Source organism: Nycticebus coucang, chromosome 2, assembly GCF_027406575.1.
Source record: "Nycticebus coucang isolate mNycCou1 chromosome 2, mNycCou1.pri, whole genome shotgun sequence".
Classification (NCBI taxonomy): domain Eukaryota; kingdom Metazoa; phylum Chordata; class Mammalia; order Primates; family Lorisidae; genus Nycticebus; species Nycticebus coucang.
The window spans coordinates 181,824,651-181,848,180 of record NC_069781.1 but is presented as its reverse complement, the minus strand read 5'-3'; the positions used below and the strand labels follow the sequence as shown (position 1 = coordinate 181,848,180).

General features: G+C 49.8%; 1 protein-coding gene across 3 annotated transcripts; it reads right to left on the bottom strand.

The window, feature by feature from the left end:
- Positions 1–1,368: 1,368 nt before the first annotated feature.
- On the bottom strand, positions 1,369–22,251 carry IRF8 (interferon regulatory factor 8). Of its 3 annotated transcripts, none has more exons than XM_053553930.1 (9): positions 22,146–22,251; positions 18,385–18,559; positions 12,901–13,084; positions 10,248–10,339; positions 8,556–8,661; positions 7,376–7,423; positions 5,639–6,025; positions 4,441–4,556; positions 1,369–3,904 (listed from the first exon to the last, which is right to left on the bottom strand). In XM_053553930.1, the coding sequence occupies exons 2-9, from the start codon at positions 18,556–18,558 to the stop codon at positions 3,728–3,730; spliced, it is 1,284 nt and encodes a 427-aa protein (XP_053409905.1). In that variant the 5' UTR covers position 18,559; positions 22,146–22,251; the 3' UTR covers positions 1,369–3,727. The 3 variants fall into 3 exon arrangements, with proteins under 3 accessions (XP_053409905.1, XP_053409911.1, XP_053409917.1); XM_053553936.1 differs by lacking the exon at positions 22,146–22,251 and adding an exon at positions 18,634–18,728; XM_053553942.1 differs by lacking the exons at positions 8,556–8,661; positions 10,248–10,339; positions 12,901–13,084; positions 18,385–18,559; positions 22,146–22,251 and adding an exon at positions 8,228–8,465.
- Between the last annotated feature and the right edge of the window lie 1,279 nt (positions 22,252–23,530).

Sequence of the window (23,530 nt, the reverse complement as noted above, 5' to 3'; positions counted from 1 at the left end):
CCCTCCGAGGCTGCTGGAAGAGGTTGAGTAGGAAGGATTTGGCAGCTTCCTGCACAAGGGTGTTGAACTCCGGGGAGCCCAGACTACACCACATTTGGCCCTGAATCCACAGGCCAGAGAAGAGCTTGCTTATAAACAAAATTCCTGCTTGCCGTGTGAGGGAATTAATGTGACTCACAACAAAGATGGCTTAAAAAGTCAGCAATTCACCAGCTGGCAGCCTCTCCCCACCAGCTCCTACACTATAGAGATCTTATCATGGGGTCTCTCCTACCAAGCTGCCCTCCCAGGACATGGGTGGCTCACAGTCACCTGATCATGGGACCGTGCCTCCGTTTCTTCATCTGTAAGCCGGGACTCGCGTGAGGGCAGGGAGAGAGAGCACACAGCTGCTTTGCGTGCAGGTGGAGCAAGTCAGGCTGTCTCTCCACTTGGTTGGCCAGAGTTGGTGCTTCCCCGCCACTGACGCGTGCTGCTCTGGTTTGTTCAGTGGGAATGTCCTACCAGACTAGAAGCAAACTCCAAGCCTTCCATACTGAGTCCTTGTGTCCTTACCATGTCCTGTGCCTGAGTGTGAGGAAGCACACACCCCAGCCATGTGTGGCCGACCCAGCCAGGGGAGCCCTCCTAGAAGTCATTTGCAATCATGTCCAGGGAAGCGTTGGTAGCCCCAACCTCCTGCTCCCTCTGTAACCTTCTCCTGCACACTCCTGGCTTGGCTCAGCAGCCCAAATAGTTTCCCACCATTTCCACGTGGTGTGCCCCCACTGCGTGAACCAGGACATTGTCTGTGATCAAAGTCTCTATCCTTTTTTGCAGTTGTTTTGGGAATGAGTTAAAAGAAATCTTTAAAATCATATTACAGGCCACCAGTGGCTCACACCTGTAATCCCAGCACTCCAGAAGGCCGAGGCGGGTAAACTGCCTTAGCTCAGCAATTGGAGACCAGGCTGAGAAAAGCAAAATTTCCATCTCTACTAAAAATTGAAGAACTAGCCAGGCATTGTGGCAGGTGCCTGTAGTCCTGGCTACTCCGGAGGCTGAAGCAGGAGGATCACTTGAGCCCAAGAGTTTGAGGTTGCTGTGAGCTATGATGTCACAGCATTCTACCCAGGGTGACAGAGTGAGTCTGTCTCTAATTAATTAAATCCTATTATAGTGCTGCTTTAATTTGGTGGACTGAATTAACATCACACTTTGTAGTATTAATCCCCCTTTGGAGAACCTAGAAGCTGGTGAAAATTATAAAAACCATAGAGCTTTTTAAAAAACCACATCAGCTTTTTTAAAAAGAACATTTTATTAAAGAGTAAAAGAGATCAATATACTTTAAAAAAAAAAAAACACAGAGCACACATCAGCTTTTTAAAAAAGAGCATTTTATTAAAGAGTAAAAGAGATCAATATACTTTTTAAATGGATACAAAAATAAATATTCAGCATATTAAAGACACATGCTTTAACACTCATGTGAGCTGGAGATTCAAGCCTATTAGCTCACAGACTCTTCAGCAAACATGTCTGGTACCTTGCAAATACATAATGCTCACTTCTTGGCCAAGAGGGAAGAGTCACTTCCCTGGCACCTTCCCGTAGTCACATGTGACGTCATCCAGGTCTAAAGGACCTCTTGTTACCATGTCTGACTACACATCACACCTCCACTGCCCTCACGGATGTGGCTATGGGAAACGGAACTGGGCATTCTTTAACTTTTCAGATATTAAATCAGAGACACTCATGAGGACGAGGCCACTAGGCTGGCTGAACATGGGTCTCCCAGCACCTTCCTCCCTTTTCACAATAAGGGTGGACACATAAGGCCTCTCCTGCCCTTTCATGGCAGATTCTGGGTAAGAGATGGTGGCAACTTGGGCAGGGCAGCTGGCGGTACCCAGCACACCAGGGGTGAGGGGCCGACCTTTGCCAATCCAGATGTCTTACACAGGACACGTGGATGTGTAAGGGGTGCCCCAGCCTAACAAAATACAGCATTTGTTTTTAGAAAAAATGTTCAAATATCTTCTAATCATGCATATATAGAAAACAATTCTAAAGTGTCTTCAGAGACACATGAAATAACATATCAGAAGGTCCCAGGGCCTCTGCCATTAGGTCAAGCCGCATTGCAAATCTTCTGCACCTGCTTTTGATAAGTACCATGATGTAAACAGTTTTAACACATTTTGGGTAGGAAATGTATCTTATTTGCTAGTAAATTGGGTAAGTTCTTCCAGGGTTGAAACTGGGACTCCTCCATTGCAATTCCACCATACTACTCTTGTTAAGGGGTAGAATCTGGGGGTGATGTGAGGCCATCCCAAACCTCAGGGAGCACTAGGGGAGGGGACAGTGTCCTCCCCTCCCCAGGACCTCTTGGGACAGCAGCGGTGGTGAGAAGCTAATGCATCCCTTCCATAGCTCTGCAGCCCTCACTGTGCCCACACCAGTCACCACCACTAAACTACAGGCACAAGTGACAGGCTCGTGTGACCCACAGTTATTTTGTAAACTTATGGTATATACCCTGCTCATAAAAATATATCTATATATTCAAAGCAGTTTATAATAGGACATATAAAATACGGTAATTCAAAGTACTAATTTTTGCTTTTTTTTTTAGAGACAGTGTCTCACTTTATCACCCTCAGTAGAGACCTGTGGCATCACAGCTCACAGCAACCTCCAACTCCTGGGCTTAGGCGATTCTCTTGCCTCAGCCTCCCAAGTAGCTGGGACTACAGGCGTCTGCCACAACACCTAGATATCTTTTTGTTGCAGCTTGGCTGGGGCCAGGTTCGATCCTACTACCCTCAGTGTATGGGGCTGGTGCCACCATACAAACTGAGCCACAGGTGCCGCCCCTAAGTACAAATATTTTTTAAAAGGCCAATACCATTTAGAAAGAAGAAAAGGAAGAGGTATCTGGAATGATTTAATTACAGTAATGAAAAAATAAATTTATCTCTAAGCTTCCTGGCAACAAAGCCCTCGAGGAAAAGTTTTCATTGTGTGAAGACACAGGCACGCCAGTCCTCTGGACATGAACACGCTTTCCTGCACCCACCGTGGGTAATACAGACTTTCTTCTAACAAGTCAAGAGTTTTGCTTTTATTCAAATTGCCTATCATATGGGTGGGGGTGGATTAAAGACAGACAAACAACCCCCTATTGGTTTGCAATTTAAAGGGAGGCGTGTATCCAAATATTTTTAAATCTTACTAAAACATTTAAAAGTAAAAAGATATTTCACATAGAATCAAGCATATGAAATCATAAGCCTACAGCTCTAACAAAAGATAAAGATAAAAACAGTCTTACATTTATAAGTTGATTTTAAACTTCAAATATCTTTACTTGAAGCAGAATCTGCTAATATTATAGAATGATAAGTCTTTGGAAATGTCAATTAACCCAAAATGCAGACAGAATTAAAGCAACTAATAATTAGGGGGGAAATGTAGAAAATGACATTTTTAATCACAGATTATAGTTATGGTATCCTGACCATTTGGTGTAAGTTTCCGACATTTGTATCTGGACGGCAGAAAGGCGGTGCGACTTTGTTTTAAATGTCAACTCCTCGGTGGATGTCCTTACTACACCAAGAGCAAAGCAAGGGTCCCCCACCCTGGTCAGCGGGACCCACATCCTTCAAGAATTACAGTAGTCATTGTAATAGTGAAATGCAAGATGGTGGCAGCATGGGGTGCCCGGGAGAGACACCTAGACCGTGATTTGTTGGTTTTCCCTGAAAAAGGGTCTCTGGTGTGAGGCACAGATATCCGGGAACATCCGGAAGACCTGGTCCGGCTGGGACTCCTCAGAAACCTGCATCATGGAGCTGGCCCCACAGCTCTTCCCGGCTTCTTCCACCAGCTGCCGGACGTAGAGCTGCTCAATCTAGACAGATCGTGCATAGAGTGAGAGACGGAGGGTCCAAGTGGGGTGGGACTGTCTCTGATCCCAGCCAGAGTGTCTGATTACCCCAGTGTAAAACTATCATTCCAGAAGCTCCACAGTCCTCAAATAAATGAACCCAGACTAGGCAGACACAAAGAAGGAGCCGGCCGTCATATGTACTCTCCCAGTGTTGCCCTGGCCTGGCCAGCCAGTGCCCAGAATTCCACCATTAGAGCTTCATTCCTTTCACTATAATTAAATAAGGGCCTGGAAAGCCCTAATCTGTCACTTAGACTCTAACCAAACTGGTAGAATCTTTCAAAAAAAGGTTCTTAAAAAAAAAAAAAAAAAAAAAAAACGAAAATCCACATACACAAACACTCACATACAGATTATGAGCGTCCCAGATGTGAGAAGATGGCTCAGAGATGGCAAGAACCCACCTCCCCCAGATCGAGGGTCTCGCCCAGGTGGAAAAGCCCGGTCCCTGCTGCCTCTTCTCCAGCCCAAGTATGAGCACGATCACCCGTTCTTACCTGCACAAGAATGAGTTTGGAGCGCAAGGGGGCCATGTCTGGAAACTCCTCCCCGAAGCACAGCACCACCCCGCTGTCGGGGAGCCGGCCCTGGCTGCCGTAGAACTGCTGCAGCTCTGGAACAACACTCAGGTCTCAGGCAAGGCCGAGCCCCACCCCCACCCCCAGCGGTGGGCTCAGAGGGGCAAGACAGCTTAGAAGCCAGGGTACTATGGGATCCCAAACTGGTGGCCTTTTGGCCAAATTCCAACTAAGGGCCCATGGCTTGGCCATTCCCAGGCTGCTGCTGGGCTGTTAACATCTGGATATGGCCACCTTGCCACAGACCTGCCTGGCCCCCTGTGTGAGGACATCAGTCCCTGCCCAATGCCTCTGACCCAGGGTTCTCAAAGTGGAGTCCAAGGACCAACAAAGCCCTCTCCTGGGAGCTCATTGGAAGTGCAGAATCTCTGGCCCCACCTCAGAGCCACAGAACCACAGCGGCTGAAACAGGCTGGGGACTCTGCGCTGCAGCCTGCCCCTTGGTGCATCTGTTGCGTGCCCAGGGGTAATAGCCCCTAACTCTTACCACCTCTTCACCAGGCAGACCCTTGGGGCTCACGCACCTGAGCTCACACACCCCAAGCACCCACCCTTCCAGGAACTCTAGGAGTGGAGACCTGACTTCAGCTCGGGCCCATGCTGTTACAGGGAGAGGAGCAGAGACCTTTGGGGACACAGGGAGGGGAGCTGGCCCACAGCATGCCAACAGAATAACGAAAGCCACGGGCAGCACTTCCTGTGTGCAGAGTCCAGTGCATCTCAGAAGTACACAGGAACCCCGGGTACTTTGCTAAGACACAGGTTCTGATCCCCGAGGCCTAGGGCAGGGCCTGAGGCTGTGTCTCTAACCAGGGCCCAGGGAACGGGCAGTCCTCAGAGCACAGTCTGAGCTGCACAGGGTTAATTCTTTCATCCTCCCAATGATCACACAAGAGAGGAAATAAGGACTCTGTTCCCCGTTTTGCATACAGGGAGGTCACAGCACAGAAAGGCTCCCCAGGGTCACTCAGCGAGAAAGTGCAGAGCAGAATTCTAAGGGGGCCCCCACGGCAGTCACTGCCCCTCACACCTCTTCATCCTCCCATGACTGCAAACAGAACACAGGCAGAGGTGTGACCTTAAGACCCGGGGATAGCAAGGTGACAATGGTACAGACCTCGGAAGAACTGGCTGGTGTCAAAGACCTGGACCACCTCATCGCGCTCCAGCTTGTTGGGCCTGCCCTTGCACACCACGGCGTTGCCGCTGCAGAACACACGGCCCTGGCACAGCCGCTTGACGAACACGCCCTGCCGGCTGCTGTACAGCAGCACCCCACGCTCCAGGTGCCCAAACAGCTTCCGTGTCACCTGCCTCTGCCGCTCGCTGGGGATGTTGTCAGCGGATGGGAAGCGCACCAGCTCCAGGCTCTCAGGCCCGTACAGCTTGGTTACTGGCAGCCCAGGCTGACCCAGGGACAGGCGGCAGCCATCCGGGCTGGTGGTGGTGGACTGGCCCATCAGCTTGCCCCCGTAGTAGAAGCTGATGACCATCTGGGAGAAAACTGCAGACCAGCAGGCGGGTCAAATTCCAACTAAGAAATTTTGGCCAAATCCCAACTAAAGGCCCGTTGCTCCCAGTCTCTCCCCCAGGGGCCTTCACTTCTTATATGTCCTCGGTCTCTCTGATACTCTGGAGAAGTTCAAGGCCACCGTCTATAGTTAGTTTTTATAAGCAGAATAAATACAGAGAATGACTAAGAAAACCAGAGATTTAAAATGTTAGAAACTACAACACTTCTCTCTCTACTTCCTTATCAAACTCTTCAAATGCAAGACCAAGGGAAGGTCTGGTAACTACTGTAATTTCCAAGTCATGCTAAAGGTAAAGGATGTTTCAACAATCGCAATTTCTCATGGAAACAACGCTGTCTCCTCTCCCAGGCATGGCTCATAGCACTGCAGCCTGCTGCCCAAATTCAGAATGGGAGACAGTGGGTTGAGGGGGGAGGATGGGCTGAGATTAGGAGTTCGAGAGCCTGAGCAAGAGCAAGACCCTGACTCTACTAAAAACAGAAAAACTCGCAGGGTGCAGTGGCGGGGACCTATAGTCCCAACTACTCGGGAGGCTCAGGAAGAGGATCATTTGAGCCCAGGAGTGTGAGGTTGCTGTGAGCTATAAGGGACTCTACCCAGGGCGACAGAGTGAGATTCTGTCTCAAACAAAGAAGAAATGCTAAATTTGAATTCCAAGTCAAAGAAGATAAAGACGGAATCTTTTTTATGGCAAATTCACATTCCTCCTTAGGTTCCCTGGGCTTCCAATTAAGAATCTCTGCAAAGCCCTTTATCCAAACCTGTTTTCAGAAAAGAGTCTGTAAAACAAACCAAACCAGTGGGTCCTGAACTGCCACTCACAGAATAATGGGGCAAGGGGCAATACATAGAATGAAGAGATTACTCCTTTTTCATTATTCCTTCAATCTCTGATCACCTCAAAAAGAAAGCCTCGGCTTGGTGCTGACAGATCTCTGACACCCGGTGCCTGACAACCTCCCTTTAAAACAAGGGCATCAAACTCAGGGCCCCAAGTCTCAGATCAGGAGCACAACTCGGCTACTACTTCCTAACACTGCATTTGTCTTTCGCTGAACTCACCTTCGTCTCTGACTTCCCACTTAGACCAGCCTGAGCGTCCCTTCCAGGGACAACTGTTAGGAGGACAACCACAGTCCTCACATCATCAGACAACTGCCACTCGCCTGCTCCCAACCCAGCAGTGAGAAGGAAGAATTGGGGTGGTGTCTTACACCTCAGGTCATGCTTATCCACAGTGTCCTGCGACCCTACTCGGGTCATCTGGACTTCTACTCAAACAGTGCCCGTGCCCCACCCCAGCCAGTAGCACCCCGTACCTGAATGGTGCACATCATAGGTGGTGTACCCGGGCACCAGCGGCAAGCCTGCGTGAGAGGTGGAAAAGCAAGGTCAGGCCGTCCAGGTAAGGGCAGGGACCCACCCAACCACTCCCTCTCCAAAGTTCCTTTAAGGCCACATGTCGCGTGCTCCCAAGGCAACAGCAAGCATGGGCTTCTGCTGAATTAGGTGCTTTTCCCCACCAGAGCCATGACCCATTGTTTCACAAACACAGAACACCAGGGTATGGTGTGGGGACTTCCTCTCTGCTGTGGGGTTTCTGGCCATGTGTCAGCATGACACTGTTTCCTTCCCACCCAGAGGCCTGCCCTGAAATACCACTGGACACGGTGCCCAGTGGCCAGGGCTTATCTCTGCAGGGGAGTCCAGAGCTCCATGCTCACGTTCCCAAGGTTGTCCTTACAGCATTGAGAGGGGCTTCCCCAGGCCTTACATGACACTGACAACCATGGCCTGACAACCCTTGAGGTCCACAGGGCCAGCTGTCACCTCCTAGGGGACAAGGCCGTGGGAAGAGCTTGAGGAGGAAGCAGACCTGTTCCCAGGCTACAGAAGCCTGTGCCCAGGAGGAAGGGTCATTCCAGGTAGCCGGGGAGCTCTGAGTGTGATCATCAGACACTGATAAAGGGCACCCGTCTCTCTAAGCCTTAGTGACACCACAGGGCAGGTTCTGGTGTCTCCATTCCATGAGCCTCCCAGCATGGGATTCAGACCCAGGGCTTAGAACAATCTCCCATCCCTGGTTGGCGCTCTCCTTCCTCCCAGATGCCCTGGGCTCTCTTTGGGTCTGAGGGGGGCCTTAATGTTATCATGGACTGGTCATTACAGACCTAAGGTAGAGCCCAAGGACAGGGCATCAGGGTGGCCGAGAGCTGTGTCTTCCCTCTGGTCTTGGAGAAGTTCACTAGACCCCTAGACTTTCCCTGGAGCCAGGGGTGGGGAGAGAGCAGGCATGAGCATCACCATGGAAAGGGGAACCCACACCCTCCTCGAGGCAGCGGGAAGCCAGACTGGGCTCGTTCCCCTCTCGGGGCTCAGATACCTTCATTGAGATATGGACCCTAGCAGGTCCGACACTCCCCCCCCCCCACTGTGGCCTGGCTATTATCATAAGCCACGCCGACCACGTTGGAGATGACCCCAGGCCCCTGCCCTCACCTGTGCCAGGCTGCTGCGCCCACCAGTCTGGAAGGAGCTGACCCCGACAGGCCTCTGGCGGGGACGGGCTCCTTTTGATCATCCCCACGTAATCGTCCACAGAAGGCTGCACAGTCAGGGGTGAGAGAAGGAACAGCTCAGCCACTGAACTCTCAACACAAGCTCCAGCATTTATAAAAATGAACAGTTTTCATGTCACTGAAACCACACTGCCATCCTCATCTCATGAGGCCAAAGGTAAGCTTCACTCTAAAGACCCTGGACTATAAATTACTCAGGCTTAGCAACCAAACCTGCAGCTGAGTTACTGAGCTCTTAGGGAGCCACTAATAAGTTTATAGGCCTTAACTACAGAACTGCCTGTTCATACCATCCAGGTGCCCTGGTGCCCTGCAGACGAGGACAAGTCCCCAGACACCAACGAACATAATTCTGAGCAATGCCTGCCGCGCCGTGGAGCAGGCGCTCAAGGAGCCACGTGCAGGTTCTCAACCTCCAACCCATTCCTTAAAGGAGGCTGATAAACCCAATTATGAAACATTTTAACATCTGCTTTTCTTGTGACCCTAGCGTGACAACCTAATTATCGCATTCTCTTAGCTGAGGCAGCAGAAAAGCCTCAGACCCGGCCTCAGAAAACAGGACATTGGTGGAGAGACACAAAGCCAGAAATGCACTTGCTCTGCCGGCCGAAGACTACCCAGAAAAGCCAAGCAGCTTGTGCTTGTTCTCCTCCCAAGGCTTCCATTATCGCTGCCTTGTTATTAAGAACTTACTGTATAGGACTCATGCCACCTTCTGCAAGGGTTGCATGGGGTTATTTTCATTATGCAAATGTCCACCTTGCAATAGCCATTAAAAAAAAAAAAAAAAAACACAGTTCAGAGGCTAAGGGTAGAAAAAAAGGCCATCCAAATAGCTAAAACTGGATATAAAGAGTCCTGAGTCTTTGCCTAAGGAGACCTCATGAAGCCCTCACAGCCTGTGAGCCATACCTTTACCTACAGTTCTAACAAGCTTGGCAATCTGGTTTTCCAGCCCATTAAGGAATAAAACCTGCATGTTAAAAATTAACCAGTCGAATAACCATGAGGGCTAGGACAATGGTCCGGCCCACAGCAACCTGGAGCAGCAAGGACCATTCACGTAGTTCCTTTCCCTGGCCTAAGAAGGCAGCCCAAGGCAAGGGAATTCTTTTTTTTTTTTTTTTTTTGTAGAGACAGAGTCTCACTTTACCACCTTCAGTAGAGTGCCATGATGTCACAGGACTCACAGCAACCTCCAGTTCTTGGGCTTCAGCAATTCTCCTGCCTCAGCCTCCCGAGTAGCTGGGACTACAGGCGCCCGCCACAACGCCCAGCTATTTTTTGGTTGCAGTTCAGCCGGGGCTGGGTTTGAACCCACTACCCTCGGTATATGGGGCCGGCGCCCTACTCACTGAGCCACAGGCACCACCCGGCAAGGGAATTCTTGATGGATTTTAAAAGACCACTGTGCAAAAATGTTTAAAATATGAGCAGTTGAGAGCTTGAGGAAACTCCACTGACCCAGAGCAGGCAACCCAGGCCCAGCCCTGGGGAAAAAGAAGGGACAGACGATGGGGGGCTGGCCGGTTAGCGATGCCACTCCTTACTAAAGACACAAGGCTTCTGCTGGCAGGGCCGGAGCCCTGGAAATGCTACCTCCACTTACCTCCTTGATCATCAGCTCATCAATTTCAGAGCGTCCACACTCCATCTCCGAGACTTCATTCACGCAAGTGGGGGTCGCCATGCCTAGTTTGCCTACAGAAAACCCAACAAGCACCGTGACACTTGGCACTGAGGCATCACAACCACCACTGAGGCCTTAACCCGTTTCCTACAAAAGCTGAGTATAAGGAAGTCTAAGCTAACAGGTGACTTCATAGGTTTGGGAAAGGCACAGACTCTTTTCCCATGCCTCAGTCTGATCTCAGCTGATCAGCCAAGTCTAAAGAGAGAAGTTGGTGGTGGTAGTGTGGTGACTTGTGCTCCTAAAAAATAAACACAGCACTTTGGTCTCTTCCTTCTATTTGCTGGGATCCAAAATGAATCTGTATCAGACATGCTTTACGACAGACATTTACTCATCTACAAAGGTTAAATGTATAAGCTGGGGCATTTGAAGACATGCAAAGCTTTCCTGGCCAGTGTGCTGGCAGGCTGGGGTCTTCTTTTTATAAAACCAGTTGGCAGGAAATCTCTTCTCGGTCTTCCAAATATGCAGGTGTGCATCTGTGAACACACCACACCACCCCACACACTGACGGATGCCCAGATGGCACAAGCCCTGCTCAGGACCTGCCTAAGGCAATACAGCATTGTCACCCCCAGACTCTGTCTGTCCCTCCCCATCTCACGCCTCTTCCCTGTCTATGACCTGCCTTATCAAGTGTATCTGTCAGAGATGTGTCCTGGCAACAAGCACTTGGAATTCATTAGTCCTCGTGGCCTATAGAATTCACCATCCGTTCATCGTGCCCAAACTTTGATTTCATTTTGATAGATCCAAGAATTCACTTAGAAGATGCTGATAGGGAAGTGGGGAGCAGGCAAGTGGGCCCCCCCAGTGCAGCTTGCAAACCACTGAAGTACAGAAGAGAGGGAGCCCATTTAGACATTATGCAAATGCGGCGCTGCTCTGCCCCGCGATCCTCCTGCTTTTTTTTAACATCCATACTTGCAGGTGACTCTGGCTGGCTGCACCTCATGCAATAAACAAGTCAGGGTCACCTGCCAGTTGGAGCTCAGCTGATCTTCGGGGAGGCGAGGAGGGTATGACAGAAACTCTTCTAGTCCCCCAAATCACTATTTGCTCTTTGGTGATGAAAAATTATCCAAAACTAGGAAATGAGGCAGAAAGATGATAGCGTGGCCTTTCAGAGCCTCCCCAAGAGTATCACGCAGAGGCCTCCCCTAAAGACCATCTCACGCCCCAAGGGAAGGTCAGTTTGCGGACCTTACAATTTATTATGGGTTAGGGTTGGGGCTCGATGTTGGCTGCCAATCTGCAGATGGTTAAGCTACAAATGCCCCCAAGCAATGGTTGTAATGTCCCTCGGACACTCACAGTTTGGCTCAGCTTTCTATCTCCCACTGACCAAACAAACCGGTGTGCCCACAGTCTGTCCATCAATCTTTGTCTGCCTTCCGTTCCCTCATTATTAAGTTAAATAATTCTCTAACACAGGTTCACTACTTATTTGTCTGAGACACAAAACTTTAACACTTTTTTCTAACTAAACATCAACATTCTCCATATCTCCACAGCATGAGGAGGGCAAAGTCAGGACTTTTACACAGCCTTCATTTTTGGAATCCTAATGGCCTACAGATATTTGAGGGCTGTTTCCTTCAGGAAACATAAGTTTCTATGGAGAAAACCACGTGTGAATATTCTAACTGCTACATAGAATGGCGAAGAAACTCAACGTGGTAAAAGAATATTTTACACCAGTGATGTAATTACATGTTCTGTCATGAGTCAGCTGTGGGCCATAGCAGCAGCTTGGGAGGCTACCCTGAAAAGGGTTCTGAGGCCGGATAAGAGCTCAGTGCATTCCGATTAACTAGTGACGTCTGAACAGATCTGAGCTTGGTGCATTCTGATTGATTAGTGATGTCTGATTAAAACAAGACCAGGCAGTGGGGCATGTGGCAGGTGGTTGCTATCCCCACTTTACTCCCAGCACAAATGCTTTCTGGGATTTAAAAACTGTAAGAAACTTCAGGAATAATCACATCCCAGAGTTTCCAAACAACATCAGATCTACCGACGTACTGAGGGGATGTATCCCATCTCCACAACACAGCCCCCCAGAGCCATGTGCTGCAACTTCCTTTGAAAACTTTACTCTCAGCCCTCATGGTCCAACCCTTCCCTCATGGTCCAACCCTTCCTTGCCCACCATATTCTTCCCCTAGCCTCTTCTGCAAGCTGCTGGAAAACCAAAGGGATTCCTCATCAGAAACTGTTGGTGGACCCTTATTCCCATCCAACAGAATCACTAAGCCCTGGGAAGGTCGGTGCCTGCTGTGGTCTGACTGTAAGTAAGCAGGCAGCAGGCTGGGCTGCACCCTGACTCCCCCACCCTTTCCTCATTCCCTGCCATGGCTCCCCAACGGAAGCTGCCCTTCGGACAGCAGATGGTGTGTGAGGTCAGCGGAAAGCAGCCTCGACATCTGCTTACATGAAGAAAGGAACTATTTGTTTAACTGAGACCATGTGCCCCAGACACCGTGTCTACGCCAAACCCAACCTCTACAGTGAGAGCTTCATGCCAGGGCAGCTCCTAGAGGGTTCAAAACCCGCAAAGGATAGTTACATTTTTGCTCCTCCTCGGGGACGATTCGGTAAACTTTGTATGGCTCGGAAATGTCCAGCTGGGACCGGTCTGTCACTTCCTCAAAATCTGGGCTCTTGTTTAAAGCACAGCGTAACCTCGTCTTCCAAGTGGCTGGTTCAGCTTTATCCCCTTCTTTAAACTTCCCTTTAAAAACTGCCCAGGCCTGAAGAAAGAAAGAGAAGAGCATGTCATACACGGCCGGCCCCCATCACAAACATCTGTCACTGCCACCAGGACCCGACACACCCTTCCCAGGCAGGAGTCTTTCTTGGCCATCAACTCTTGTTCAATTTAGAGACTCATAGGAACTGCAATTGGGCACATTCTTTACTAAATGTGAAAAGAGTCAGGCCAGGGTAGGGTCCCCCAGGTTCACCCAGCCACGCCAGACTTTGAACCCAGGCCCCCAGCGCCTCACACACACCCCTCAATGTGCCTTTTAGCAAAGTCCTTCCCTGGACGAGGGCCTGAGGTTAAGCAGCCCAAAGAGGAAGTGCACATGGTTTCACTAGAATGTTCACAACAAAGAACAAGCTGTTGTTTTTTCAAGTCAACCCTTGGCTAAAATCAAGCATAAAGAGAGAACACTTGCAAAAAGACTGAATGTTATCCACTGCCCTGCCACTGTTAAGAGAAATTTTGTTTTGTATTTTTTTATTTATGCTAGACTTTCTCCCCAAGGCACTGCTGTAAATGCATTGAAACAGTTTCCCTCTTTGGTTTGGGTGTTTTGTTTTTGTTTTTGTTTTTTTTTTTGCAGTTTTTTGGCCGGGGCTGGGTTTGAACCCACCACCTCCGGCATATGGGGCCGGTGCCCTACTCCCTGAGCCACAGGCGCCGCCCAGGGTGTTTTGTTTTTTAATAGCTCTGTGTTCTTACTTCTCCAAACCTTAGGATCTGAATGAGGAAAAGAAATCCAAAGCCGAAATCTTAAGAGTCAAAATGCAGAGTGGGGCAGTGTTTCAAAAATAAGACACGTGACGGGGCATATTTTAAGGATCTCAGATTGGGATACACCAACCATGAAGTCACCAACATCAGGTGAAAATTACCTTTGGTTTGTAGGCAAAATCAGACAGCATCCTCCAGCCAGAAATAATAAGAGATGGGTAGGGAATTCTCGGCTCCACTCAGGAAAATGCAATTCCACAAGGGAAACAACGGTGCCAGCGTGACCGGTCTGGGATGAAATGCCAGGGTCCCTACTCCCCGCCCAGTAGGCATCTACCACTGAAAGGCTCCCCAGCTTAATGCACATCAAACCGCTGGGAAGCTGGTGAAAACACGGGTTCCTGGGCCTCATCCCTCCAGGTTCTGGGTTGGGTCTGGGAATCTGGATCTGCAACAGCAGCCCAGTAGTTCTAATCCAGCTGGCCAGGAGACCACACCTGCAGACAGTCGAGAATGTCCCCACGAGCCACAGCTCCTTCCAAACAGCCCCAGCTTCTCTCCCCTCTCAGAAAGGACAAGAATGTTTATAACTCACCGCCCATGCTTTCTGCTCAATTAAGGCAAAATTTTGCATCCATGCCTGGAGTAAAGAAACAGGAAGAGGATTCCTACCAGTGAGCGTAAGCAGTAATTTCCTTGTCTAAGACAGATGGAAAACTTAGAAATATTTTGTAAAATACGCAGTTGAGTTTCTTGTTCCTCAACTAGACAGCTGAGCGTGTGTTCATTTGAGTGGTGGTCTCAACGATGTATAAGAGCAAACCCCACACTAGATGAAGAGAAATTTTAAATCTTTATTGCTTTAGAGCAAGTTTTCTCCTCCTTGGCAAGGCTGACACCTCAGGGGGTCACTCTCCATGATGGGGCTGTCCTAAAGGCCGGGAAGGTTAGCAGACGCACCTAGGTCTCAACCCATTACGTGCCAGCAGCACCCTCCACTAGCTGTGACAACCAAAATTGTCTCCAGACACGCCCAAGTGTCCCCAGGGAGGTAAAACTGTGACCACCCCCACTTGAGAGCCACTAGGTTAACTCATATTCCAAATGGCTCTGGAAGCACACAGCTTTTGTGGCAGTGTTATGGCCTAGGGCATGCAGCCGTGAGGCACAGCCATATCCACCTGTTCATTGAAAGCTCACATTCGGCCCATGAGGAAGGTCAGGACACACCATCAATCACAGCAGGGCCCCACGGCTGGGGTGTGTCCTGGGTGCCCAGCTGGCAGCCTGCCCTGAGCCCTGTGACACAGCAAGGACAGTCCCTCCAGAGACCTCTCTGGCCAGCTCCAAAAAATCAACTTGGTCGGGTGATTATCTCGAGCTCCCTCGTTGGCTGGAGCTAAAACTAGAGTGATTCTGAGGCCACCGACATCGGCCACAGCAGCTTGTTCAGCCTCTGCCATCTCTCTCCTGTCAAGGTACGGCGTGGGCAGCTGCGTTAAGCTGGGACCACAGAGTCTTCCTGACTTAACTTTATGTCTCCTATTGTGTTTCACAAATTGAATGCTATTTTTTTTTCCTTCCAGGCCTACTGAACCTGAAATACTACCTGTGCCGCTAGGTAAGATTTAGCTCATTGGGGCGGATGAGAAGCAGTGAAAGCTCTGATACACGAACTGATACAGGGCCCCATCTGTATACTGGGGGCTGGTACAAAATGAGCTAAATGTTGGTTCCAATCTCCCATCTGGGGTCTGCCCCATGACGTTGGCCTCTCAATGATGCCTGCAGGCAGTGGAGTGTTCTCCGGGAGTGAGCAGCTTCTTAAGATCCACTTATCAAAGCAGGAAACAAAATGTCTGTATTTTATTAATTCATAAATTTTTGAAAGGTTTTCTTTATTTGAAAGAAACAGGTCTCCACTTAACCAGAAAAGCCCTAACACAGCTGTCTGACCAAGGCCTTGATGCTGACTTCCGACGGTGCACAGCTGTGCCTCTGAGCTCAGGGAGCACCAGCGGGCTCCTGCTGACACCCTGTCTGCATCGGTGCAGCCACACAGTGGCCTCCCCACTCTGGTGGGCACTGAGTCTCCCTCCTGCCCCCATTCCTGCTGAGATTGTAGACTCATTTCAGATTGCCACATCGAGCAACTGCGTAACCAACGGAAACATTGGGAATCTTGCACATTTTTCTCAAGGCTGTTGAAACGGCCATGAAGAGCATTGCATAAGACAGATAAATCTGGGGCTCTATTTCACTGCCCCTAGAACAGGGTGAAGGGAGAAGCCTGTGCCTCCCCTGGCAGTGGCACGCCAGGGCCACTGGTCGCGCACTCTCTGCCATCCTCCTGAAGATGTTTTACTGATACTCAACTGCACCCCATGCCTTTGGCTAAGTCTGTCCATTCCAGCTGTGGTCAGCACACAGAAGGGCTCTTGATGGAATAGGGGAGGCTCTGCCCATTAGGGGATATCTGGCAGTGTCTGAGATGTTTCTGGTCATCACACTGAGGGGAGAGGGTGCTCCTGGCAGGTGGTGGGTAGAGGCCACGGATGCCGCTCAACAGCCTACCAGGCACGGGACAGCTGCAAAGAATTACCCAACCTGAGGTGTCACCAGTGCTGAGCTTAAGGAACTATGTCCTTTAGGGTTATCTACAATACAGAATCCTCAACCTGCATGGTGGGACTTGGGCACCGTTTAAATTTGCAGAGTCATTCCCAGGATAAGTTCACCAGGACGCTAAAGGCACAAAAAACCTTCGATCAAACAGGAGAGAAGTCTGCAAGGGCACCACAAGCGAGAAAGCAAGCCCTGGGATTCCTGGCAGTGTCCAGGCTCTGGGACCCGGCGTCCTTGGTCAGAAGGAATTTGGAGGACATTTGGGAACCATGGGACCTCCTTGAAAGGGAGTGTAAGACATTCCCATATGCGCATTTTTCCTGGGATAGTCAGTAACCAGCATCAGATTCTGAAAGAGATCCGCTACCCCAAATTACGGGTTTAACAGAACTTCGAAAATGCACAGCCCCACAGCATGCGTCAGCCTGCACAGGGCTGAGATGCATCCTACCCCAACCTGGACCTATTTTTGCTCCACTCTGGAGTCAAGGTGTGATCACTGTCACTTTTGTTCTCTGGTGTCAGGAGACAATGGTCCAAAGCTGAGGGGCTAGTGCTGCTCTGGGGTCCTGCAGTCTTGTCCTTCCCCATCTGTTCAAGGTCTCAGGTCTGAGAGTCCCACTCACAGCCCCTTCCCCATCCTCACCCCCAAATGCCCACAAAATAATAAGCACCTATGATTTGCCACACAGGCTCTGGGTCAGACCACCTATGGAACGTATGTTTGCAAACACGAAAGTCTGGCTGACCTTGACCTAGGACTCGAAACCATCCAGGGTGAAACCCAGACAACGGGAGCCTTAGAGATGCCCACGGGAGACTCTGATGACCCAGCAGGTCTGCAGAGCTGGGCTGCCCCATTCCTGGGTCCTCTGCCCAAGTCTGGGTGTAATGGCAAGAACTTCTCTGTCTGGCTCAGGACCGCGGCTCCCAGTGAGACTGTGTGCACCCACACACTGGCTACTTCCTACAAGACCTGTGACTGTGAGACCCCGATGGGCCTCACAGGTCTCCTCTTAGTGCCTCTGTAGAGTGAGGCTGAGAGGGAAGGCAAATAGAACAACTGGGAAAGGCCAGGCCCAGTCCCGAGCAAACGGACCCTCAGTCAACAACGGTGGTCTGATGCACGTTGCAGAGCTAAGAAGTGAGTCTCCCGGTGCTTGGCCTACTTATTATTCTCAAGGAGGTAAGACTGTTTTTAGACGCCCATAGGTTCAGGCCCACATGACCTGGCTGCAGAGGGAATGCCAGATGGCACATCACCCCCAAGCTGACCCGACAAGGCCACGCAGCAGTAACAGCTCTGGCGGAATGAAGATGCAACCCTTCCCTGGCGCCCCGCATCTCCTCTGCCAGCTGCCCCAGGGAAAGGTCTTTCCTCTCCCATGGCTAGTCAGTCCTCACGAAAAGGAAACTCAGCAAGTGAGGAAAGTGCCCTCAATTTCCTCATCAGAAAAATACCACTAATACAACTGACCTCAAAAGTAACTAAATAATGGGATAGACATAAAATCAGCTAATGTACATTTTCGGGACACACTCAGTACTCTTCTACCAATATTTGTTTTTTTAAAAACTGGATTAATTTTTTTCAAATGTTTTATTGTTTGTTTGTTTGTTTTTAGAAACAGAGTCTCACTTTATCACCCTCAGCAGAGTTCTGTGACATCACAGCTCACAGCAACCTCCAATTCCTGGGCTTAGGCGATTCTCCTGCCTCAGCCTCCCAAGCAGCTAGGACAGGCACCCACCAGAATGCCCAGCTATTGTGTGTGTTTGGCTGGCGCTGGGTTCGAACCCACCACCCTCAGTATATGGGGCTGGCGCCCTACCCACTAAGCCACAGGTGCCGCCCAAAACTGGATTAATTTTTAAGCGAATCAGAAAGATGTCACCCAACACCCCCTGAGGTCCATGAAAGGGAACTCGAGCTGGTGGGGACTCTACCTTGAAAATGGAGGCGTCCACCTCCTGGTTATAGTCCTGCTTGCCGGCGTGCTTCCATGGGATCCGGAACAAGCCCTTCTCGTCATTTTCCCAGATCAGCCCCGGGTACATGTTGCTGTCAATCTGCTCGATCAGCCACTGCCGGAGCCGCCGTCCCCCATTTCGGTCACACATCCTTGGGAGGACAGAAACACACTTTAGGATGCTGCAGACACCGTCTCAGGGGTCAGCAACCCAGGAACCACTTACAGGAAAATCAGAGGTTTGCAATGAAGGTGCTGGCTTGGTGGAAGCCCACAGATCCCGGGACTCTGGGCCACCTGCCATGATCAGGCAGTGCTGGCCTTCATGACCTCAAAGCCCTGAATGAAAACTGAAAGCCCCATGGGAAACCCACGTGAGCCCCTGCTGCAGCTCCTACTGCACTCTTCCAGCCAAACCCACCCAGTGTTTCCTTCCACGCAGACACACCCACGCCGCCTCGCTCCATTCTCAGCGGGAGATCGGCACACTCACTTCCACAGCATCAGGTCCTCCCCCACACACACACACAACCCATTATTCTAAGAACCAATTTCCGACAAAATACAGCATCTGTGCCATCTGAGAAAGAGGAAACCCTCATAGGTATGCCTTCTACATGGTTCCTTCACAGCAGGCTGAGTGATAAGGGCATGAGTTTGAGGATGAGAGACTTGAGGTCCCATTCAAGTCCCACCACCTCTCAGAAAGGTGACTGCAAATCATCATTTAACCTTGGGGCATGAACTGTCCTACCCCGGTGGGGTTCGGGGGTAATTCCAGGCACCTGGCAGTGCTATCACGAGAATTCAGATGACGCGAAAAGCAATGACACAGTGCCTGGACCTCAGACATTGGATGTCACTATTATTATCCACACTTTCCTCCTTGAGAACTCTTATGACTAATTGAGAGACAGGGATAATAATGGGGCTACACAACAAAAGATAATAGAATCTTCCAGAAGACTCCATCCTCTAGGGACCTAATCATCCAGGCCACTTGGTGACATCCTTTGAAAGGACATTCTTGCCCAAGCAGATAGCTTTCCCAATGGCAGAGAAAAAGAAAGAACTATCAGGCCATATCGACTTACAGCCAGCACTTACAAGAACAGGGCTGGAAATCCCCTAGGCAGCTGGACGGACGCCCACCCAAAAGAAAAAAATAGCATTTCTATTTTTCTGATTAAAATGTGACCTCTTTAGGCAAACGAGTTTGAAACAATTTCAGTGACAAGATGTAATGTCCCCAAGAATATGATCACATCCAGAGCTGTGTTGGTCCATGAAGTGAAGCAACAGCAACCCTTGTAAGAGATATGTGTTTTGGAAACTCCAGGCCTAGCAGGTGACTGAGGGGATGGGAAAGGGGACCAGGCTCCAGGGAGGGAGGTGAGGTCCCCCAAGTGCCACCACCTATCAGCAAGTTGGCCCTGGATCATCATTTAACCTTGGGCCATGAGCTGTCCTAGCTGGACTGAGATTCAGGGTTAATTACAGGCACCCAGCAGTCTGTCCTAATTTTAACTTCCGTCAATTTTAATTTCTCCATCCAGTAACCCCAATCGCCCACACTGGATTTAAAAGAGGATAAAGTGCATGAAATAGGAATTTGCCATCGATTTGGAAACTCTGAACTCTGTCCAAAGCTTTTTTCTAACTGGACTTTGGGGAGTCATTAGAACCCCTCTCCAAGGCTCCCTCACCTGCAAAGTGAAGGGAGCTATCTCAAGAGACCCAGAATTCTCAAACAGGCTACATGTTTATAAATAAGAAGGGACAAATTTGGGAGGGGTGCCTAGACAGAGAAATGAAACACCCCCAGCAAGCACTCCCCAGAAGCCACTTAGAAAGATGCTTATTCCTGCAGCTCTTCCCTGGGGAAAAACTTCCCTTCAAAATAGTTCTGGTGCCTATTCACACCAAACTTCTAGCTTGAGGAGAGAGCTGCGTGGAGCAGGATGGGGGCTGGCATCTGAGAATGTGTCAGTTAAATGAGACATTTGCCCTTGTCCCCTTGCAACACAGTTCTCAAACTAGAGTCCATGATCCCTAAGCCTCCCAAAAGCAAAAGAAAAATTGTGTCAGTACAGGCATTTTTCTATAAAAAAGGTCAACACTTTCTCATCAGGATTCCTAATGAGTTCATAACCTTAAAACTGTTAAGGACAATTATCTTAGTGATTTATAAGAAAAAGAGAAAAAAAGGGAAAGAGTGAATCACAGAATACAAAAGCTGGAAAATACTTCAGAAATCATCTACTCTAGCCCCCTCTTCATTCAGAAAAAGGAAAGACTGCAGCACCTGGCTGACTGTCAGCCCTCACGCTGTCCCCAGCCACAGGGACGGCTGGTTTTACTCACTGTATAACGAAAAGCTACAGCAATGCTGCAAGACCACAGCATACGGACAGCTCTGTCTCAAGCCCATCTGTGATCACTTCCATTTCTAAGTAGCATCAAGAGTCTAAGATTCTATTACGACGACGACGATTTATAATGATTTATTAAACACCAACAAATTAATTCCATCAAATGCCCAAGCCAAGAAAAATTAATAACCCAGTCACATGTTTATAACTTCCTCTTCCTTGATTTTGAGGTAATAATTCCCTCTATTGACCTAGCCCTATCTGGAGCTAATCTGCATCTCTATAAAGGGTATCCAGGGCATAGGCTTCCCAGAAGGAAAGTGATAAGAGGCTGCCCTGGACCCGCCCAATCCAGGATGTATCTGAGCTGGCCTGCAACAGAACTCACCTTCTCCCTGCCTCTTAGGGCCCCAGGCACTTGCTCTAGCTACGGGCACACCCTGTCACCATTAGACTAAAAAAAGGTCAAAGCCCAACCTTCCACAAGGGCTTGAATCTCCCAAAGCTTTTCATAAAGGAACCTGCCATACCCCCAAAAAGACAAGCTTAGCACCATCATTTAACTACTAGCTCTCACATTGGGAACTTTTCTAGAAAGAAGGTCAACACTTTCTCATCAGGATTCCTAATGAGTTCATAACCTCAAAACTGTTCAATCGTCTTAGTAATTTATAAGAAATTGGGAAAAAGAGAGAGAGAGAAAAAGAGTGAATCACAGAAGATGAAAGGTTAGGGGGGACAATTTAAAATTTTAGAAAATTCAGCCTCTAGTTTCCATTTCTAAAGCCCTTTGGGGCTCTGAGTAAGTGATACATCTCACTCACCTCGGAAAGTCTGTCCTAAGCCCTGGGGCTCATTTTACCACAACAAGGTGTTTCTGTGAGCTGAGCCCACTGAGCAGGACGCTGGGTCGTGATGGAAGCAAAGAACTACGAACCCCACCTGGAAATCTACACTGACTTGTCATTGATCAGAATTTTAAAACCTGCAGGATGCGCTAACCCTCTGTAATCGCTGGTTACTGGGCAGTTTCAAAAATGTGACCCTCCAAGCTTTATTCCACCTAGGAGGATTTCAGAGGGATGGTGGAGCAGGTCCTGTAATAACGAGGTAGTCATTTCCTTCATTAGGAGCCCGTTCTAAAGTTTTCCATGTAAACCAGATTTCGAGAAAAATAAGAATTTTTTAGCATCAACCAATCTTTGGGACAGGCAAGCAAACGATCATCCACCACTCGGACTGTCAGCCTGCGCCCCGGCGCTGGGAAGGAGAAAGCACGCTCGGAACGCGGCGGGGGGACGCTACCGTGGCCGCACGCGGGCGCCCGTCGGGCGCCGGACCCGCAGAGCCGGCCGGGGCTGCCTACCTGCCGCCGCCGCTCCCCGGACTCGCCCGGCCTCGTCGCCGCGGGTCTGCGCTCGCCGTCCGCGTTCCCACGCTCGCCGCCAGCGCCGGCGCGCGCCTTTACGGGGGGGAAGGCGGGGCGCGCAGAGCGCCGGCCGCGCCGACCAATGGGGAGTGGGAGGGGCGTGGCCGGCCGTGCGCCTCGTCCGCTTTCTCGAAGAGCCCAGTTTTCCGAGAAATCGCTTCGCCCCGGCGTGGGTCTGACGGCTGCTAGATCCCTGGCTTCTTCTAGAACAGGCGGCCGAGCCTTTCTGCTCACGTCGGGGACCTGGGGGTGGCGTGGGAGGGGTGGTTCCCCAGGAGTTTCCGAGGGGTCAAGGTCACAGCGGGTGTTGGGGCCCAGGACAAAGGTCAGTGCTGCCGCCGGCCGGGTGGTCCCCGCAGAGTGACCCCGATGGGTCCGCCCGCGAGTGTGGGTGGCGTTCGTGAAGCTGCGTGGAAGCCCCACGCGCCCTAAGGAAGACCCTATTGCACGTGTCCTGACCGTGCAACCCTGCACCTGCCAGCGCTTGTCACCATCAATTAGAATTAAAAACCACTAGGTCCACCCCCGCCTCTGTTCACAATCCAACCCTCCGTAACCAAGGGTGATCAAGCAGTTTCATGGTTACGACCCTGTAGGCTTTATTCCACGTGGGTAATTATTACAGAATGTAGAAAGGAAAGGCCATTTATAGAGGGGCCCTAGATGACCAGTCACCTGCACTTGACCGGGAGTGACAAGAGAATGCTAGCTGAAAAACGTGTCTGAAGCCAGTGCCCGCTGAAGATTAGCATTAAACAGAGCATCTAATTAGAAAGTCCACTTGGGAAGACGACGTCATAAATCCTTTAAACCCGGACCCTTCGGAGTGTTAAGGAGCCCCCACCCCCACCCTGCGTGCCTGCGCCTCTGGGGTCTGCCTCTCCCGGTGTGAACAGGAATTTGTTGTAAATGGGGGTGGGGGACACCGGAGAAAGAAACGAGGAAGAAAGTTCTGGCAACAGAAGGAAAAAGAAAGTCATTGGGTTTTATGGCCCAACTGGCCAAACACCAGCCGCCGGTGTTCACCGGGCTATTTTCGTTCAGGGCTTTTCAGGGACCTATGAAAATGTTTGAGACTGGAAAAGAAATTTTATTGCCCCTACAATAGCAAAAGTACACTGTAAATTGGAAATGAATGAATGTTTAAGAGTCCACAAAATGTGTGAACTTCATGTATGTAATTTATTGATAGATAAATGTTTCACTGAAAACCATTCCTAAGTTAAAAATAACTTGTTACCCATTTCCTAATGCTACAAATCCCAGGAAGCTATAAAGAATCGTAAAGTAAGTGAATTCCTTGTCCCCAAATAATTTCAAAC

What these genes read in the sequence shown, in the direction of transcription:
- IRF8 (XM_053553930.1), bottom strand. Translation starts at nt 18,558, where the DNA reads ATGTGTGACCGAAATGGGGGACGGCGGCTCCGGCAGTGGCTGATCGAG. An exon ending in TGGACGCCTCCATTTTCAAG is followed by an intron (nt 13,085 to 18,384) that starts GTAGAGTCCCCA and finishes TTCTTTCTTCAG; the next exon opens with GCCTGGGCAGTTTTTAAAGG. An exon ending in ATGAGCTGATGATCAAGGAG is followed by an intron (nt 8,662 to 10,247) that starts GTAAGTGGAGGT and finishes CTGACTGTGCAG; the next exon opens with CCTTCTGTGGACGATTACGT.